Source organism: Macrobrachium nipponense, chromosome 17, assembly GCF_015104395.2.
Source record: "Macrobrachium nipponense isolate FS-2020 chromosome 17, ASM1510439v2, whole genome shotgun sequence".
Taxonomy (NCBI): domain Eukaryota; kingdom Metazoa; phylum Arthropoda; class Malacostraca; order Decapoda; family Palaemonidae; genus Macrobrachium; species Macrobrachium nipponense.
This window is the reverse complement of record NC_087210.1, coordinates 32,988,207-33,009,997: the sequence shown is the minus strand read 5'-3', so window position 1 is coordinate 33,009,997 and position 21,791 is coordinate 32,988,207. Positions and strand designations below refer to the sequence as shown.

The following is a 21,791-nucleotide window of genomic DNA, read 5'->3' as shown; positions in this document are numbered from 1 at the left end:
GTCTCAACAAAAAATCACAAAACCAGACAAGCGTAAACATGTAATAACTTCTACCCAAGTAAAAAACCAGTTGTATCATCATTTACTGTATTTTTATTTATTTATTCACATTACATTTTACAAATAAAAGATATGACCACCAGATAAATGAAGGTAGAAATAAAGCCTTATAGTAACTTTATATATATAAAAAAAACAAACCAGAGAAAAAGCGATTTTTTCTGAGGTGAGGACAAGAAACTTGAAAAATTAGTTTAGATACCCCTGATGCCCCTAAAGTTGTTTTCTGTGATGAAACTAATCTTAGAAAACGTAGAAAATGACATTGACCAATTTTTGAAAAGATATACTATAAAATTTGCGATTTCCATATTTATTGGCGGGGCTTTCGCTTTAGTTTTTTTGCTCTTTTTTTTGTTATTACGTGCTTATTTTACAGTTCTATTTTGATAATACTTTATGTGCATGTTCCAGGTGCGATATACCAACATTCTGTAAGACCGAATTTCTATTCAAGACCGTAGTTTTCTCACCGACCACCAGTGTCCCTTGTACAAGGGACACTGAGTTTCACATTTTTTTTCATAAAATCATTTATTTTCCCTGTAGGATGATAAAACTAACAGAGAATATGCGTTATTATAGTGCTAATAATACCTGATAATTTCATTAGCCTGTCTTGATTAGTGTATTTTTGGCAAATATTTTTACGATCGGCACCCCTCCAAACTTGAGTCACTACCGAGAGATTCAGTTCGGCAGCAAACGCAATGTTTTACATTTCGCTCACCCACCCGGTAAAGAAGGGGTTAAGCGGTTGGGGAGGGTATTCCCAGGTCAAAAAGGTTCAAGGAACTTGGTCACCTCAGTTCAGTCAGTTCCATATAAACGTACTGGAGGCAATGGCAGTGTTCTTGACTCTAAAGAGGTTGCGCCCACCAAAGTACTCCCACATAAAGCTAGTTCTGGACAGCGCAGTGGTAGTACATTGTATAAAACAGAGGAGGCTCCAAGTCACGTCATCTAAATCATGTCATGGTAGCCATCTTCTCCCTGGCAGACAAGTTCAGTTGGCATCTCTCCTCCACTCACATAGCTGGAGTGAGAAACGTCATAGCAGACGCGTTATCCCGATCAGTGCCCCTAGAGTCGGAATGGTCACTGGACAACAGTTCGTTCCAATGGATCCTTCAAAGAGTTCCAGGGCTACAGGTGGATCTCTTCGCATCTCAAAGCGAATCACAAAAAACTGCGTGTTATGTAGCCCCAACCTGGACCCTCTGGCCTATGCCACGGACGCCCTGGCTCTAGACTGGAACAACTGGAAGAAGAGTTAAATGTCTTTCCTCAGTGAATCTTCTCATGAAAAGTTTTAACAAACTCAGGACATTCAAGGGTCAAGTGGGCTCTAGTAGCCCCCAGACTGGCCGAAGAGCAATTGGTATCCCCTAATTCTGGGAACTGGGCCTTCGTCCTCTTCAGATCCCAATCCCAAGCTCTCCCAGTCAGTACAAACGAAGACTGTGTCGCTTCCTCAGGGATTCTCAAAACCCTAACTTATGGATTTCATGAAGTTTGCGGCAAAAAGAGATGCGAATATTGACCCTCAGAATATTCTCTTCTTGGAATCCGATAAAAGGGATTCAACTTTGAGACAGTATGATGCTGCTGTCAAAAAGTTAGCAATCTTCCTGAGAGAATCAGATATTAGAATCATGACAGTTAATTCAGCTATATCCTTTTTCAGATCCTTATTTGAAAAAGGTTTAGCAGCTAGCACGATTACGACAAACAAGTCAGCCTTGAAAAGATATCAATTTGGGTTCAACATAGACTTGACAGATTCCTACTTCTCGTCTATTCCTAAGGCATGTGCTAGACTTAGACCTTCTGTAAGGCCTACGTCAGTTTCATGGTTCTTAACCCTCTTACGCCGATTGGACGTATTAAACGTCGAGTCAAAATGTCTCCCGTATGCCGATTGGACGTATCATACGTCGGCTCAAAAAAGTTTTTTTAAAAATTCGCGAAAAAATACTTATAGGCCTACCAGCCGAAAACTTTTGTATCACGCGCCTTGGGGGATGCTGGGAGTTCACGGATCAAGGCGTTGTTTTGTTTACAATCGCTACGCAGGCGCGCAAGCGCGAATTTCTTTCTTATCGCACTAAAAAGTATCAGTGACACATCTCGGAAATTATTTCGTCACTTTGACATAATTATTGCACCATTTTAAATTATCCTTTACATGAAGTATTATATATGAAAATGTGCGCAATTTCATGCACAATACAACTAAAAAATACTCATGATTGTAGCTTTTATCAGTTCTGAAATATTTTCATATAAATAACGATAAGTGCAAAAATTTCTACCTTCGGTCAACTTTGACTCTACAGAAATGGTCGAGAAACGCAATTGTAAGCTAAAACTCTTACATTATAGTAATATTCAATCATTTGCCTTCATTTTGCAACAAATTGGACGTCTCTAGCACAATATTTCGATTTATGGTGAATTTATGAAAAAAACTTTTTCCTTACGTTCGTGCGATAAACTCTTCCGATAAATTTTTTCGTGCGATTGTCCTAATGTTTACACCCTTTTAAATTTGCCGTTACATAAAGTTTTATATATGGAAATGTGCGCAATTCCTGCACAACACAACAAAAAACACCCATGGTTGTAGCTTTATCAGTTTTGAAATATTTTCATATAAATAACGTTAAGTGCAAAAATTTCAACTTTCGGTCAACTTTGACTCTACCGAAATGGTCGAAAAACGCAATTGTAAGCTAAAACTCTTATATTCTAGTATATTCAATCATTTACCTTCATTTTGCAACGACTTGGAAGTCTCTAGCACAATATTTCGATTTATGGTGAATTTATGAAAAAAAAAAACATTACGTTCGCGCGGTAACTTCCGAAAAAATCAGAATTTTTTTGTGCGATTGTCGAAATGTTTGCACCATTTAAAATTAGCTGTTACATAAAGTTTTATATATGAAAATGTGCGTAATTTCATGTAGAATACAACTAAAAATGATTGAAGGTTGTAGCTTTTCTCTTTTTTTCGAAATATTTTGCATATAAATCACGATAAATAGAAAAAAAACCACGTTCGGTCAAATTTGACTCTACCGAAATAGCTGAAAAACGCAATTGTAAGCTAAAACTCTTACGGCCTAGTAAATATTCTGTCATTTTTCTTCATTTTGAAACAAATTTGAAGTCTCTAAAACAATATTGTGATTTATGGTGAATTTTTGAAAAATATATTTACCTTCACTCCGCGCGCCGATTCGCGGCCGAAGTCTCCGAAATACGTACATGGCATTATCCTAATATTTGCTCCTTTTCATATTAGCCTTTTATAGAGTTTCATATATCAAAATGTGCGCAAATTCATGAAGAATACAATAAAAAATAACTGAAGGTTGTAGCTTTTTCCATCTTCGAAATATGTCCATATAAAAAAATATATATATTAAAATTTCGACATTCGGTCAAATTTAACTCGTCCGAAATGGTCGAAATCTGCAATTCTAATCTAAAACTCTTACAGTATCGTAATATCAATGATTTGTCTAATTTTGAACAAAATTGGAAGTCTCTAGAACATTATTTAGAATTACGGTGAATTTTGAAAATAACATTTTTTTTACGTCCGCTCGTTACGAATTCGTACTCATTTTGTGATAATATTTTTCCGTGTTGCTTTTATTGTTTTACAATGTATTATATATCAAAATGATCGCAATTTAGTGTACAATACAACGCAAAAAAAAGTAACTGGTTAGCTTTGACCGTTTTCTGCACAGCGTGATTTGAATACAATTATGTATGAATTTTTTTTTTTTCGCTACCATATATCGCATTATTTACATATGATAATGATATTATTTTTCATTTCTGATGGTTTTGCATTCTAAACTTCAGGCAATGACAAAAAAGGGAGCCAAAAATGAACTCTTAATCTTCAAAAGTACGCGCGCTGTAATTTTTTGAAAAAATTATTTTTTCCACTTCCGCGCTCACTCCAAACCAGGCCCGGCATACGGGAGAGGTTTTGATTTTTAGGGCTCCGGCGTAAGAGGGTTAAACGATGTTCTAAAACTGGCTTCAGAAACCGATAATGACACATGCTCGTTTATAATGCTCTAAGAAAAACCCTGTGTTTTTATTAAGCTTAGCTCAGGAGCAAGGATTTCAGAACTGTCGGCTTTTATCCAGAGATCCGGGTCATATTCAATTCCTTCCCACAGGGGAAGTCCTACTTTCTCCGGAACGTAGCTTTTTAGCAAAGAATGAAGATCCTTTGATGAGGTGGGAACCTTGGAAGGTACTACCCCTTCCACAAGATGTATCTCTTTGCCCAGTTACAACCTTACGAGCCTTTCTGTCCAGGACCTCCTCATCCTCATCGGGTCCCCTCTTTAAGAGGGAAAAAGGTGGGGAACTTTATCCATTAAAGGCATCAGGCAACAAATCCTGTACTTTATTAAGCAAGACCAATCCTGACTCTTTCCCGAAAGCACATGATGTCAGGCAGTAGCCACCTCAATTAATTATTTCCAACATATGAACTTCGATGAGTTGAAAAAAGTTATACCGATGGAAATCGCCGACAGTGTTCAAACGTCATTACCTTAAGTCCTTGGAAGCTCTGAAATTTTCAGCAGTAGCAGCGGGTAACATAGTTTCCCCTGACTCTAGTTAATTTGTAGTAGAAGATTCAGTCCTCCTTTTTTCTACCTGCCTCACCCAACAGTTCGTCTATTTCCTGCCGTGTTCATTTACATTCACCTTGTGTCTTAGCTGCTTTTATGATGATGTAGTGGGTGCCCCCCTTATTTTTTTTTGCTAGGGACACTCACAGATTGATTATAGATTATTGATCTCATGGATGGTACCCCCTTATTTTTATGCTAGGGGATACATCTTATTTATAATGGTTACGGTTTTGTATATTAAGTCATATACATTCCTTATATATTATCATTATTGATTACTTTGTTCATTTGATTATTTTAATTGCTATTATATTTTTTGATACATGCCTTTACACAGATACCATTTTGTTACATGTAAGCCATTTTACCTCTGTACATATGTAAATTACCTTATGATAAGAAACATGATTAGAATTAAGTGTAATTCAAGCATATTTCTATTTTTGTATCACTGTGTATTTGTATCTTTTTAGCAATTATATTCTTTTTTATATTTATTTTCTCTTTTATTTGAGACCTATTCTGATTTATTTTATTACTTTTGTTTACAATCTTGTGCTATTTCTCTGGTACGATTTCGCGCAAGCGACACGAGCTGAGCCCAGAAAAGGGATTTTTGACGTAAGGAAAAATCTATTTCTGGGCAATTGGCTCGTGTCGCCAGCGAAATCCCACCCTACCCATCCCTTCGCTCTTCAAGATTGTCTGCTAACTTCAGGATGGCCACCAGAGGCGCAGCATCGGCAGCATGGGATGGAGTAGTAGTAGTACGAGCTGCTCACTCTGTGGGTCGGCTCTCCTCATGGAGGGTTTTTGTAGTGGGAGATTTCTATTGGCATTTGGCTCGTGGTAGTGGTCTTACTCGCCTAGTGTTCATACCGACACCCTCTTGGAGGGTGAGCGAGTCAGTTACACTGACCTTTTTCTTTATTTTATTTATTCTCTGGTATGTGTTAGTACATTTACCCTAGAAATGATAGATTAAAGGATATTTCGCTGGCGACACGAGCCAATCGCCCAGAAATAGATTTTTCCTTACGTCAAAATCCCTTAATTGTATTATAACAATACATTTTTTGTAACTATACAAACCTGAGGTCCTTTACACTGGAATAACTTTCAGCGAAGGCTAGAAATCGGCTTTTGAACTTTAAAAACCAGGTGGTTAGCCAGTTAAAAACTGTCTGGTAGTCAGGAGTCCCGTTCCAGCAGGATGTATACATTCCAATATGCTTTAAGCCCAGGAATCAGGTTGAGGGGTAGCAGTGAGGTGGGCATATAGTAAAGGACCTCAGGTTTGTACACAGGCAGTCCCCAGGTTATCGGGACTTGGTGAATGGCAATCCAGTTTTATGGCACTAGACTAGCACCCTAAAATCAGCAACTTATAGAGTTTTATGGCGCCATAACATACCTAACGGAGGTGCTATTAACCGAAATTTGGCGCCATGATGGCTGAGTTTCGGTTAATGGCGCTTTTGCTTATCAGCATTCCACCAAGAGCTGAACCCCCACCGATACCTGGGACTGCCTGTAGTTAAGAAAAATACAATTTGCTTTTAAAAGTTGTGATTTGTTCCTACACGTAATACAAACCCTCGGTCCTTTACATTAGGAAGACTCTGAGTGAGCCTCTATGAACTGACTGGGGTTTGCCTCATCCGATTTCCTTCCGGGTTGAAAGAGTGAGGGAAGGGAACTAAGCCTCTGACAATTGGTGGGAGTATAGAAACTGCTGATCAGTGGTCAGACTTCTGAACCATTTCATGTGAGGGATGTGCATAACCTCATAGAAAAACAACAAAGACCTTTAATGTCGGAGACAATAAGTCAAATACAGGCATTAGGTTTGTCTTATGTCAAAGGCCTCCTTTCCCCCCGTGGTAGGGAAAGGAGAGGATATCCGCTTCTATAATCTATGTATTCAAAGAATACATCAGCCGCCAGTTCCAGCATGTGATAGACGCAACTGACTGCGCGAAGGAAGAGAGTAGAATGAAGGGCGGAGAAGGAGAGCCAGTCACATTCAAACCCACATTTATACTACTGCACAACAAAAGGCGAGATGGTCCTCTTAAAGGAGCTGGGTAAGCTAACACAACTTGTTGAGCAGCCAGCTTAGGTCCCAAGGAAAAAGTGTCTTAAGGACTTGTGGGCTATACAGTGGACTCTCCTTATTTGCGTTCTCGACATTCACAGACTCGCTTATTCGTGGATTTCTCTATACACCATATCTACCCATTATTCGTTGGAATTTTGTATATTCTCAGTATTTAATATGAGGAATAACCACAAATTACTGTATTTTCATATAAATTTCATGATTAAATCGCACTTTTCCAGGCTCAGTCCGTGTCGCTTTGTGAATATCCCTTTAGTTCATATTTCTAAGGTAAATAATGCTAACATTACCAGAGAAAAATAAAAGAGAGGGATGTCAGAGTATCCTGACTCGCTCACCCTAAATAAAAAGAGGGTGTCGGTATGGTACTGGGGCGAGTGAGACCACTACCACGGACCTCTTGTCATTTAGAATTCTCCTTCACCAAACTCCCCCTCCTCGAGAGAGCTGGTACACAGCCGGTGCCAGTAACTACTACTACACACCCACCCACGCCGACAACAGCGCCTCTCGTGGCTATCCTTTTCGTTAGCGACTTCTCGCACTCACATGATTTTTCTCTGCTCTGTGTTTTGTTGCCTTAACTTTGGATTATCTTTCCACTGGAGTTTCCAAGCTATCGCCACAGCTAAGTTAAGTACTGCCGAAAGGTTACATGTATTTTTAGCCAGTCAGGATCCGTTTTAACCGTTTTTTAGCTTCATTAATGGACCTTCCTTGTCTGGTCTCGGGCTCGCCATGCCGGCTCGCCTCGTGTTTATCTTATAGCTCCCTCGGTCTCCCATACCGCGGTGGCAATTCTGTGCAGTGCCTTTGATTATTTTATGATTATTTTAGTGTGGTGGCGGGAAGTGCTACAATTTTCATGTTTTACATCGTACTATTCGGAAATCCTATGGCCTCCATGTCTTAGCTTAGTGTTCATGCATGCATGTTCCTTTGTCTAGGTCTGTTAGGCAGTTGGGTTATATATGTATACATTATATATATTTCCCACTTTTCTTTAGTCCAGCCACCCTGGCCGTCGTCCTCCGTTTTACGTATCGGCAGAGGCCAGCTCCCGAGTTGTTGGTCTGTCTACCTTCCAGGTAGGCTAGCCTAACTTCTCCTGGACGCCCCCTTTCTTTCTCTTACACGTGATTTCCTTCTTTCCTTTTCATTACGATGATTTGTTATGGGTTGCATATTTGAGACGGTTTGCATTAGCCTAGGCTATGTTTTGTCTGTCCCCGTTCGCCTCGTGGTCCAACCACGTTTGCAGTGGGCCAGCTAATCACCTCAGTCCACCATCTTCCTTCCTCCCCATCGTGGGGGGGAGGTAGTCCTCGCTCGCTCACAGTCGCTATGGCAACCATCCGAGCACCCCTCCCCTCCTCCTCCCTTCTCAGGGAGGATACGGGAGTTACGGACAAGGGGGGGTCCTGAGTCTGGGTCTTTACCGTTCTCTCCACGATGGCCGGGGGGGGGTTTTTGGGAGTGTTTGGGGGGCGGGGTTTACCCCGTGTGTTCGGGTTGGGTTGGCCACCCCGCCAGCTCGCACGTGGGTCCCTCCTCTGGTTCTCTCTATGGCTACCTCCTCTATCCTCCCCATTCTGTTATTCGGCAGACTCGCTGGCTCCGCCAGCTCCTTGGGGGTAGCGGAGAGTAGCCTTGACATGCATCCCTCTGTATTCACATTTTATGATTCATAGTTCTGTTGCCACTTCCGCTAGTCCGGCGGAGCACCCGCTCACCATCCGGGTTCTCTGTCTGCTAGCGAAAGTTTTTTACGGCGGAGTTACGCTTCGCTTGCCTTCTTCATTATTTATTTTATCTTATTTTGTTTTAATTTAAGTTTATGTACTTGGGTAATCTTCTCGTGTATCTCCGCTGTGATTGTACCCTCACCTCGGTGTATACTCTCGGTTTATGAGCAGGTAACTGGTTCGGCAGAAATCTTTGCTCCGGTGTACCGGAGTTTTTCGGACCAGTTTACCACGTCCTACGGACTTTCTCTCACGGAGTACAGGAGAAGATTATGCCCAGAATAAATTTTCACTCCGGCATACAGCAGAGCTTCATATCTCTTAACAGGTTAGCCCTGTTAGTAACTGCCGATACTTATGTATCTGTTCACTTACAGGCTACCAACTGTCAAGAGGCGGGGTGCAACGCCATCCTGCAGGACCCATGTGGTCATGAGGTCTGCCGGACCCACGCTCCCTACACTGTCCGCCATAACGATTTTATTGTTTGGCATCACGAGGCCTGCTCCATCTGTTATGATCTGGTGGATCAGTTTACTGCCGGAGTAAGTATATACCAGTGTAATACACTTGTATCTGTTCTTGGTATATACTGCTATAAAAGCATATGTTAAGATATGTATATAAGTATGACTTAGTCTTAAGTATTAATCTTATATCCTTGGGGCTTCGTTGTAAGGATTCAATAACCCACCCTTTATTTCAGGCTGTTGCCGTGAAGGACGCCGCGTCGGCTACCTTGAAGGCCTGGGTAGGAGGCTTTGGGAAGAACGTCTCCAAGGGGCAGCCATACGTCCTGGACAAGAGTATGGCTGTCCGCCTCTTCCCAGGCGGCAAGTCGACTGGTTACGTCAACCCAGCAGCGGCAGCTCCGTGCATCGCTGCTATTCAGCAACAGGTGGCGCAGGCATTAGCGGAACAAGGGGCCCCGGAGATCGCCGAGGACGTTGCAACCCTGGACTTGAATGTAGAGCCGATGACGGTAGGAGAGGGTGATTTATTGGTTAAGGTAGGTTTGTTAGGCGCTCAAGGGCTTCCTTTGGGTGTTTCTGGATCTCCGTCCCCTATTCTTCTTCTTTTTTTCAGGGCTTTTCTGAGTCGGACATGCCGGCTAGGACGTCATCAGCTTCAGCTATCCCTAAAGTGAAAGGGAAGCGGGGAGCAGAAGACCCTGGGAGAGGACGTCTTCTAAGAAGACTTTGTCCTCGTCTACTCATAAGACTCCGGCTCACCATCCCGGAGCAGAGAAATCGAAGTCTTCTTCGACTTCTTACTCGAAAGGTCTAGAGGCAAGTCCTCTAAGGAGAAGGCTTGTGCTCCCTCTGAGCCAGAGCCTTCGACGTCCACCGGAGCGCGTCCTAAGACTCCCGCATCGTTCAGGGACTCTAGTCCCTTCGATACCGAGGCATTCACTGCAGGGGTGATGCAACAGGTGGGCAATCTAGTCGGTTCTGTGATGAACGACAGGCTAGAACAGATGCTGGCGCGCATCTCCACCTCGTTTGAGGAGTCGGGTCAGTCAATCCAAAACATATCGGAGCGACTGACTAACCAGGAAAACCTGCTGCGGGCCTTAGGGAAAATCCCCCAGCAGTTCTTCCTCAGGCAGGTGCCGGAGTAACACCCATGCCGGACTACCATACTCTCCCTCCCTTCACCATGAGCAATCCTTGGAGGGTCGCAGTTTCCTTTGCCCCCTTCAAGGATGGGATGATTTCTATTCCCGATTGTGGAACTCAAAGAATTGAGGACTTCGAGTTCCACCCCGCCAATCTCCAACCACCTTTCATGGGCTACGCTCGATTGACGGAGACGGCATTGAGGAGGGAAGACAGGATCCCGAAGGAAACTGTCATTTACAGTCGGGATCAAGCCCAGAGGGAATGGTTAGTAGATGCCTCAAATATTGGGCATTGTACAAACACCAAGCTTCAGGCTTTCAAGAGCCCATTCACCATCTTTGTGTCAGAGGAGGAGACACCGCTCCCCTTTACCACAAAGTTGGCAGAGGCAACTATACAGCTGAGAGAGTCGGATCCTACCATCCCTACATCCCTACTCTTTCCAGGTTCTGAAGATGTCTGGGCGGCCCTCGATCTGCCGGCTTCCTTCACTATCGGGAAGCTCAAACCGGATTGTGCTATCAAACAGTTCGGGCGGGGGAGAGACTACCGAGTTACCGGATAACCTGATCCAAGCGGAGTTTGACGCTAGGACCAGGTTAGGGAGGACCCTGAATGCCTTGGTTATGACAAAGGTTGCCGCCATCACTTATGGGACGGAGCCTCTGTTCAAACTCTTGGCAAAAGCTCAAACACAAACCGTACAGTCTGACCTGTACGACTTTGTGGTTGCTAGGCGTAACTGCTGGAAGCACATCCTGCAGGAAGCCACAATTGGGCACGAGCCGAACAAATTGCTCGCGTCATCCATTTGGGGAGCTGACCTCTTCCCCGGATCCGTGGTGAATGAGGTTCAACATGAAGCGACCAGGCTGAATCAGAGCCTTAAGGTCCGCTGGGGACATTCTGGCAAGAGGAAGCCAGAAGGTACCCCCTCAAATGTGAAAAAGCAGAAGAAGCCCAGGAAGTTTACACCTTTCCAGGCTCCGCAGCAACAGCAGATGGTTCAGGCGGTCCCCGTTTCCCAAATGGTTCAACCGTCTTCTTCGAAGAACCAGAACCAGCCCATTCTCCTGCTGATGTCTCAGAACCAGCCCTCAACTTCCTATGCTGTATCCCCAGCCTTTAACCCTGTTTTTGAAGGACAGGCATTCCAAGCCTTCAACAGGTTTGGAAGGGGAAGTAGATCTAGGGGTGCATTTTGCCAGAGGGGGTGGCGGAAGGACACCCAGCAGAAAACACTTCCGTGGGAGGAGGGAAATAGAGCACGTCCTGCCCCAAAATCAGTGAGAACCCTCAGGTGGGAGGGAGGCTGTTCCTCTATCGACACAGATGGGGATTCAGCAATTGGGCACAAAGCATTGTGTCCAAAGGGCTGGGATGGAGTTGGATCAGAGGTCCCCCTCCATCCAAAACATTCCTTCAAATACCAACAAAGGAATTGACAGAGTATGCACAAGAGCTCCTTCAGAAAGGAGTAGTATCAAGAGTCAAACATTTAAAGTTTCAAGGTCGCTGTTCAGCGTGCCAAAGAAAGGCTCAACAAAACGAAGAATAATTTTAGACTTGTCCCGTCTAAACTTATTCATTCGTTGCAACAAGTTCAAAATGCTGACTATCTCGCAGGTGCGGACCTTACTTCCCCGTGGGGCCGTCACCACCTCTATAGATCTTACAGGCGCATACTATCATATCCCAGTCGCGAGACACTTCTGCCCATATCTAGGGTTCAGGTTGGGAAACCAGGCATTCTCCTTCAAAGTAATGCCCTTCGGGCTGAACGTAGCCCCCAGGGTGTTCACGAAAATAGCGGAATCAGTAGTCCAACAACTGAGATCACAAGGGATAATGGTAGTAGCGTACCTGGACCAATTGGCTCATTTGGGCAACAAACGTCGAGGAATGCCTCAAAGCCACGAACAAAGTAATACAGTTTCTGGAACATCTGGGGTTCCAAATAAACAAGATCAAATCCAGGCTGACGCCGGAATCTCGTTTTCAGTGGCTCAGCATTCAGTGGGACCTGAACTCCCACACTCTGTCAATTCCGTTGGTCAAAAGGAAAGAAATAGCCAAGTCAATAAGGCAATTCCTCAAATGCAAACAAACATCAAGGAGAAACCAGGAAAGGATCCTAGGTTCCCTCCAGTTTGCATAAGTCACAGATGTTCTGTTGAAAGCAAAGTTGAAGGACATAAATCGAGTTTGGCGCTCAAGAGCAAATGTCAAATCTCGAGACAAGTTGTCAGGCATCCGCCGATTCGCAGCGTCTACACCCTGGGCGGAGAGACCAAAAATCTGTCCAAATCAGTTCATCTCCAATTCCCTCCTCCGGTGTTGGTTATCCACACGGACGCCTCTCTGAGCGGATGGGGAGGATACTCCCAATTCAAAAAAGTTCAAGGGACTTGGTCGCCTCAGTTCCGCCAACTTCACATAAACGTATTGGAACCCATGGCAGTTTTCCAAGAATTCCCATATAAAGCTGGTTTTGAACAGCGCAGTAGTGGTACACTGCATGAAACAGGGGAGGATCCAAGTCAAAGCACGTGAACCATGTCATGATAGCCATTTTTTCCCTAGCAACCAAGTACAAATGGCATCTATCCTCCACTCATCTGGCGGGAGTAAGGAACGTGATAGCAGACGCTCTGTCTCGATCAGTTCCTCTAGAATCGGAGTGGTCCCTGGACAAGCGCTCATTCCAGTGAGATGCCAAAGGGTCCCAGGTCTCCAGGTGGATCTTTTCGCATCTCAAGCGAACCACAAGCTCCCTTGCTATGTGGCCCCCAACCTGGACCCTCTGGCTTATGCCATAGACGCCATGTCCATAGATTGGAACCAGTGGAGGAAGATATACATCTTTCCTCCAGTGAATCTTCTATTGAAAGTCCTGAGCAAACTCAGGACATTCAAGGGACAAGTAGCTCTAGTAGCCCCGGATTGGCCCAAGAGCAACTGGTATCCTCTCTTCTTGGAATTGGGTCTCTGACCTCGACGGATTCCCAATCCCAAACTATCTCAGTCAGTACAAATGAGGACTGTGTTCGCTTCCTCAGGAATTCTCAAAACCCTATCTTTATGGACTTCATGAAGTTTGCAGCTAAGAGAGATGCAAATATTGATCCCCAGAATATCCTTTTCCTAGAATCGGATAAGAGGGAGTCAACTTTACGCCAGTACGATGCTGCTGTTAAGAAACTGGCAAATTACCTGAAGGAAACAAGCACCCGAACCATGACAGTTAATTTAGCTATATCCTTTTTCAGATCCCTGTTTGAAAAAGGTCTAGCAGCTAGTACTATTACCACTAATAAGTCAGCTTTAAAGAAATCTTCCAGTTTGGCTTTAAGATAGACTTAAACAGACTCCTACTTTACGTCTATTCTAAAGCTGTGCTAGGCTCAGACCACCCTTCAGAAAGGCCTAGTTTCATTCATGGTTTCTTGAATGACGTTCTCAAACTGGCTTCAGATACTGACAAAGATTCATGTAGCTATCTAATGTTATAAGAAAAACATTATTTTTTACTAAGCCTGGCTTCAGGAGCCAGAATATCAGAACTGTCGGGCCCTTTCCAGAGCCTCTGGACATGTAGAATCCTCCCCTCAGGAGAAGTCCTACTATCTCCAGATCGTAAGCTTTTTGGCAAAGAATGAGGACCCCTTACAATGAGATGGGCCCCTTGGAAGGTCCTCCCTCTTCCACAAGACCTTCTCTTTGTCCGGTGACGACCTTACGAGCCTATCTGTCCAGGACATCTTCTAGATCCTGAGGCCCCCTCTTTATGAGGGAAAAAGGTGGCACTATTTCAATAAAAGGGGATTAGGCAACAAATCCTCTATTTATCAAACAAGCTAACCCCTGATTCATTCCCTAAAGCCCATGACATCAGGGCAGTAGCCACCTCTATCAATTACTTCCAACATATGAATTGAAGAAGTATACGGGCTGGAAATCGCCGACAGTTTTAAACGGCACTATTTTAAATCCTTGGAATCTCTTAAATTTTCGGCAGTTGGCAGCGGGAACATAGTTTCTCCTGACACTGTTCGGTAGTTGTAGTCGAAGATCCAGATCTCCTTCTACCTGCCTCACTAACAATTCACCTAACCTTACCGTCATGTTCAATTGGGTCTTCAGCCTAGCTGCCTAAAAAAGGCTACATATAGTGATGTGCCCCTATTTTTTGCTAGGGGCACTCACAACTGTAAATATTGATTACTGACTGTGACTATTTAGTGTCGTTCTCCCTTATTTTTTTGCTAGGGAAACACACTCATATGTATGTTAAGATATTTAAATATATTGTTTCATAAAATCTAGTTCTAAGTTATCATAAGTTAAAGTTTAATTTTAAGTCCAATTATATTGTTTTAATGCTGGCATTTATTATATTAGGTTAAGTTAACCTTAGTTATGATAACTTGTAAATTTTTCAACTAGACTATTCATTTATTGTATTTCTTTCGTTTTATTGGGACCTTATTTTATTTTCCAACCTTATTTGTGCTAATTCTCTGGTACTATTTCACGAAGCGACACGAACTGAGCCCGAGAAAAGGGATTTTGACGAAGGAAAAATCTATTTCCAGGGCAAGGGTTTGTGTAAGGAGACCCAGCCCCCCCCTCCAGACGATAACACCAGCGACCCAGGACGGGACAACCAATATCGAAGAGGTTAGAAGAAATACCAGGAGTTACGTCACCACGGTCGCAGCCAATGAAAATCCGGCTCCAGGTGACGCACACACCTGAGAAGGTCAACGTGCCTCGAGAGTTTCGAACGCCTGGCTGCCAGCCAATGAAAGTCAAGCACCTCCGGGTCCCTGCAGGAGCATCTGTGAGCGCAGCACGATCATGATATATAGCGAAGGACTCACCACCAAGATTCAGTCCTCCAGCAACCATCGCTGTGACCATGCCCTGGCAGATCTGGGCGAAACGTCAGAGAGAGAGAGAGAGAGAGAGAGAGAGAGAGAGAGAGAGAGAGAGAGAGAGAGAGAGAGAGAGAGAAACTTGTAGTAGTAATATACTATGTATATAGCAGTAATAAAGATAATTCAATATGACTACACCGGATTTGATGATCCCCTTTGGCACGTTGCTTGCCAGTTTCAGCAACATTGAGAACTCCTTAATAAGGAAAAAAGAGAAGACTCTATACAAAATTAATGGAGCTGATGCAGCAATCCTTTTCAACAAGACTTGTTTAAAAGAGGGTCTACTCCCAAGATATACGAACGTCAGACTACACGACCCCACAGCTAGAGATTTAGAACTGTCGTTCGTATCGGTTAAAATCCTTTTTGTTCTCATCTTTGAGGGACTTTTCAGTAATGATCCATTCAAGATACTACTGGGTTCTGTTTAGGTGCTGCAGTACTAACTTAAGGGAACTTTTCATCTCAGATGTGAATGTTGGCAACTCTTCTGTTAATGCTAACAAAGTTAAGGAAGGAGTATCCGAGAGCACTATATTTCCTTGTTCTGTGAATTGATCTCCAAGCATTGTCTTCCCCAGTGTGGAGGGCAAGTCATTGGCCGGTTGAGAGTTCATGATAGTAGGGGCATCACTCCATTCTTAGCACTCAGTAGGAGCCTGTTAGCTTTACAAGTTTTCTGTGTGGAGAGGTCTTTTGGCCTGATCAAGCACTCATCTATCAACTAGACTGGGAGGTAAAGTGCAGATCAACAGGGGGCGCAGTGTTTCCTTCTGTTGGTAGTTGACTACCTTATCAATAAGTTTGAATTGCCATTTCAGTTGACGTTCACAAGCTAAATTCTACGCAAAGAACTTAAGGTTTTTATATGTAGTATTAGGGAAATTACAAATTACTTGAAAAGTTTGCTATTTTATATTGGAGTTATTACTAATTTATTCATATTATATTTTCCAGGATCTTTGAACACTTTAATACCACTTGTGAAGAATATGATGTTATCTTTACATCTGGGGCCACAGATGCTATAAGATTAGTGGCACAGAATTTTGATTGGAATTGTACATATGATATCTCCAGGAAAGGGAAGAAAGGTAGAGAACCAGGACCCCCACAACATGTACCAAGTGATCCCCATCAGCCCAGAGGAGCATTTGTATACCAACGAGAAAACCACACATCAGTTTTAGGAATCAGAGACTATGCCAACCATTTTGATGCTGAAGTTTACTCTGTAAGAACTAAAAAGCTTAAGGAAATTCTAGGAGGTCCTGGAGCTGAAGCCTCTGATACTCAGGCTAATGGTTTCTCAAACAGGGACAGTGCAGATTTACAAGTAAGCAAAGAAGAAGACTTAAGATTGAAAAGGCATTGTTTGTTTGCTTACAGTCCGCAGTGTAATTTCTCTGGTGCAAAAACACCATTAAATTGGATTGAGAAAGTTCATAATGGCCTTCTAAACGAAATCCTTAAGGAAGATCCAATCAACCGAATCCCTGGCTGGAGGAAATCCAGAAGTGATCAGGGTATGTAACAAGTACTATATTTATTATTTTTTTGTGTTCTCTATATTAATGCAGCACAGACTTAGGTTTAGTTAGAAAATGTCATTCCTTAATTTGAAGAAGAGGAAGACTTGATTTTAATGGGTTAAATTTTCTGAGGAAATATATATTAGTGCATTTTTTTTAGCTATGCACTATAGGCATTACTTAAGGTTCTTCAGAGCATTCCTTCAGCCCTTAGCTGCAACCTCTTTTATTCCTTTTGCTGTACCTTTGTTCATATCCTCTTTCTACCATCTTAGTTCAACAATAAGGTTTTCCCCTGTTCCACCTTTAAAAGCTTTTTACTCTCATTTCCCTCCTCAGTACTGAATGACTTCATGGATCCTAGCATTGGCCCTCTGAATACCATGTTTTCATATTTTATGCTTTTTGTTATTATACATTTATGATTATTGACCAGACCTTAGAGTGGTTGGTTACCAGAATGAACTTTTGCCAAAGATCTAAATTTTTTTTAATGGATCTTGCCTCTCTATGTATTGTTTTAGCTATTTAGTCCCACACCAATGGAAGGATGACATGAGTATAAACAGAAACATTTTACTTTGATCATTGAGTTATACCACTGTTGACCCCTCTTTCCTGATGAACTGTAGTTCATGCGTCTGTTGTTCTCAGTTTTGCTCCTGTTATCACAGTAAGAGGGCCAGTGGACTGTGTGTTATTGCATTTGCTCAATTGTCTTGGGATTTTGGTGTGATATTGATTGCCTTTATTGACTATTTATATCTGCCAAGGCAGACATTGATAAATCTATAGTTTGTAAGATAAATGGGTGTAACACCTGGCTTTACTTGTTGGCTTGTGGCAGTCATGAACCTTGTATTAAGTGCAGGAGCAAGGATTGTTAATTTAATGACCGATAAAGGGATTGTGTTACGGTAATTGCCCAGCTGGAATCATGAATAGTTACAGTAATCCCTCAGTCATCCAGATTGCCATTATCCAACACACCTGGACCAAGGATAAAGGCCACAAAAATAAATGGTAGTAGTACATTTAAAAAAAACGCACACACACACCATCCGATGGTTGGCAGTGCTGCTTGGCCTCAAGAAGATGTTGGTAGACTGACTGAGAAAGGGTTTTGTGGGTGGGGGAGTTCTCAAGAAGTTTCCATGGTGGGGGAAGGTCGGCCAGATGGCATTGTATCATTGTAGAGAATGGACAGAAAGGCTGTTGTAAGCACTTTTGAACTGGACACATTTGGGGTAATATGATGGGAAAAGATTTGGAGGTTAACCCTTAAACGCCAAGCCTCTATTTACCAAAGTGTCTGTCGTATGCCGGCGGCGTTCGGGAGTTAGCACCGTAGCGGAAAAAAAAGTTTTTGAAAAATATCACAGCACGCTTAGTTTTTAAGATTAAGAATCAATTTTTGGCTTCATTTTTTGTCATTGCCTGAAGTTTAGTATGCAACCATCAGAAATGAAAAAAAATATCATTATCATATATAAGTATATGAATATAGGACAGCGCAAAAAAAAAATTTCATATTATACGTAAATGTATACAAATCGCGCTGTGAGCAAAACGGTTAAAGCTAATGAGTTAATTTTTTGTTGTTGTATTGTACACTAAATTGTGATGATTTTGGCATTTAAGAAATTGTAAAATGATGAAAGCAACACAGAGAAAATGTTATCACAAAATGATGCATGAATTCGTAACGCGCGGACGTAAAACCAAGTTTTTTCAAAAATTCACCATAAATCGAAATATTGTGCTAGAGGCTTCCCGTTTTGTTGCCAAATGAAGGTAATTGGTTGAATATTACTAGACTGTAAGTGTTTTAGCTTACAATTGCAGTTTTTTACCATTTTGGTCGAGTTAAAGTTGACTGAAGGTCAAATTTTTTCTATTTATAGTGATTTATATGAAAATAAAAGCTAGAACCATGAGTTATTTTTTTGTTGTATTTCTACATGAAATTGTGCACATTTTCATGTATAACACTTTATGTAATGCCTAATAGAAAATGGTGCAAAAATTATGACAAGGTGACTAAAGAAATTCTGAGATTTTTAGCAGAGTTACCATGCGTGGAGGTAAGGAAAAAGTTTTTTTAAAAATTCACCATAAATTGAAATATTGTGCTAGAGACTTCCCGTTTGTTGCAAAATGAAGGTAAATGATTGAATGTTACTAGAATGTAAGAGTTTTAGCTTACAATTGCATTTTTTACCATTTCGGTCGAGTCAAAGTTGACTGTAGGTATAAATTTTGTCACTTATTGTGATTTATATAAAAATATTTCAAAATTAATAAGAGTTACAACCATGAGTTATTTTTTGTAGTATTTTACATGAAATTACAACAAGGTGACTAAAGAAATTCTGAGATTATCAGCCGAGTTACCGCATGCAGAGGTAAGGAAAAAGTTTTAAAAAATCCACCATAAATTGAAATATTGTGCTTGAGACTTCCCGTTTGTTACAAAATGAAGGTAAATGATTGAATGTTACTAGAATGTAAGAGTTTTAGCTTACAATTGCATTTTTACCATTTCGGTCGAGTCAAATTGACCAAAGGTTGAAATTTTGGCACATCATGATTTATATGAAAATATTTCAAAAATGATAAAAGCTACAACCATGGGTTGTTTTTTGGTGTATTCTACATGAAATTGCACACATTTTCACATATAAAACTTTATGTAACGGCTAATATAAACCAGTGCAAACATTACAACAAACTGACAAAAGAATTTCTGAGATTTTCTGCCGAGTTACCGCGCACGGAGGGAAGGAAAAAGTTTTTTCAAAAATTCACCACAAATCAAAATATTGTGCTAGGGACTTCCAATTTCTTGCAAAATGAAGGTAAATGATTGAATATTACTAGAATGTAAGAGTTTTAGTTTACAATTGCATTTTCCGACCATTTCAGTCAAGTCAAAATTGACCGAATGTTGAAATTTTGGCACTTATCATGATTTATATGAAAATATTTCAAAAATGATAAAAGCTACAACCATGGGTTGTTACTTTGTTGTATTTTACATAAAATTGCACACATTTTCATATATAAAACTTTATGTAACGGCTAATATAAAACGGTGCAAACATTATGACAAAGTGATTAAAGAATTTCTGAGATTTTTGGCCGAGTTACCGCGTGGACGTAAGGAAAAAGTTTCTTTTCAAAAATTCACCATAAATCAAAATATTGTGCTAGAGACTTCCAATTTGTTGCAAAATGAAGGTAAATGATTGAATATTACTAGAATGTAAGAGTTTTAGCTTACAATTGCATTTTTGACCATTTCGGTTGTTTTTTGTTGTATTCTACATGAAATTGCGCACATTTTCATATATAAAACTCTATGTAACGGCTAATATAAAACTGCAAAAAAATTACGACAAAGTGATGAAAGAATTTCTGAGATGCGTCGCTGATGCTTTCTAGTGCGAGAAGAAAACAATTCGCGCATGCACGCCTGGGTAACACTTGTAAACTAAACAAAAGCGTGATCCGTGAAACCAGCATCCCTCAAGGTGAGTGATTTAAAATTTTTCGCAAACTAGTCCTATAACTATTTTTCCACGAATATTTAAAAAAAAAAATTTGTAGTCTACGTAACGTACGTCCACTTAGCACCCGACAGACAATTTTAGTCTACGTATAATACGTCCAGTTGGCGTTTAAGAGTTAATAAATGAAACTGATTTTCCTTAACCAAATTTATTTCCTTGGAATACATAATGGAAACTTCATTTTTCTTTATCATGATAATTCATCAAAACTTATCCTCCTCTACCTAACATAGCCTAACTTAATAATACTAACACGACCCCCCGGAGAACCTAAACCAAATTCCTAACTCCATATCTATAGCTAGAATCTACAAATACTTAGAACCCCCATGAAATGCTTAAATCTGCCTATTTTGTTATTTCTAAATCAAGTAAAAACCCACTAAAATGCTCATACATACCTGTTCTTTTAATAGTTTCATCACAAAATGCATTTAATCATGAAATTGATGAAAATTCAGTAATTTGTGGATATTTCTCATAGGAAAATACCGCGAATACACAAATTTCCCACGAATAATTGGTATGTAAAGTTCATACAGAAATCTCCAAATATGTGAGTCTGCAAATAGCAGTGGTCGACTTTATGTATTATATTATATATAGATTTATACTTATATAGGTGGGGACCCCCGTATTCATGTTCTCCGAATTTGTGGACTCGCGCATTTGCGGATGTCTCTCTGGAACATTTACCCCCATTATTCATGGGAAATTCACCTATTCGTGATATGTTTCTATGAGAAATATCCACAAATTATTGTTTTTTATTTTTTTTTTTCACCAAAAAATGCACATTTGTGATAAAACTATCTAAGAAAACCAGGTTTAAAAACTTTTAGTGGGGTTTTCTTCAGTTTTAACTAACAAAATAGGAGGTTTTAAGCATTTTTATAGGGGTTCCAACTATTTGCTGGAGGGGGGGGGGGCCGCTGGTACACATCCCCCACAAATACAGGGGGACCACTGTATGTTTAAACATACATACATACATACAAGTTTTTTAAGATATGAGGTGTTGCTCGGTCAATTTTGTACTTTGAGATTTGAGCCAAGCTCTGAATTCGTGAAAAAAATTGAAAGTTATGCCGCCAGATTGGGCTGTGTTTGGGTGGCTATTGAATATATTTATATGGTAAAAGAATGATTTTCTAATTTTCAAATATTAATATTAATGTAAACACAGCAAAATATCAATGAAATCACCATGTTTGTGGTTCCTCATAAGAGCAACGGATCTAAGTTGCAGTAATTTAAGGCCAAGAATGAATTAAGGAATGAACACAAATGGAAAATATTGAAGATTATAGCTTAGGGTCAGTTTCAGAGTGAAGGAATTTAGCTAAACTCAAAGGTTTAATGTGCTTACATAAATTTCATTACACTTAGGGAACTAAAAGCGGTGAGATCGTCTCGCTGCTGTAGACTGGAGTGGAGTACCGGAAAACTCGGTCCCATAGGAAATAAAACAGAGGAGATATGATGAATTCATGACTCGCATATTCACAAGAATCCACTT

General features: G+C 41.0%; 1 protein-coding gene across 1 annotated transcript in view; it reads left to right on the top strand.

The window, feature by feature from the left end:
- LOC135195874 (molybdenum cofactor sulfurase-like) overlaps positions 1-21,791 on the top strand; it is a 288,858-nt gene that overhangs the window by 70,360 nt on the left and 196,707 nt on the right. Inside the window, exon 4 of the mRNA XM_064222384.1 lies at positions 16,123-16,694. Coding sequence (XP_064078454.1) covers positions 16,123-16,694 — 572 coding nt within the window. The remainder of the gene's footprint in view (positions 1-16,122; positions 16,695-21,791) is intronic.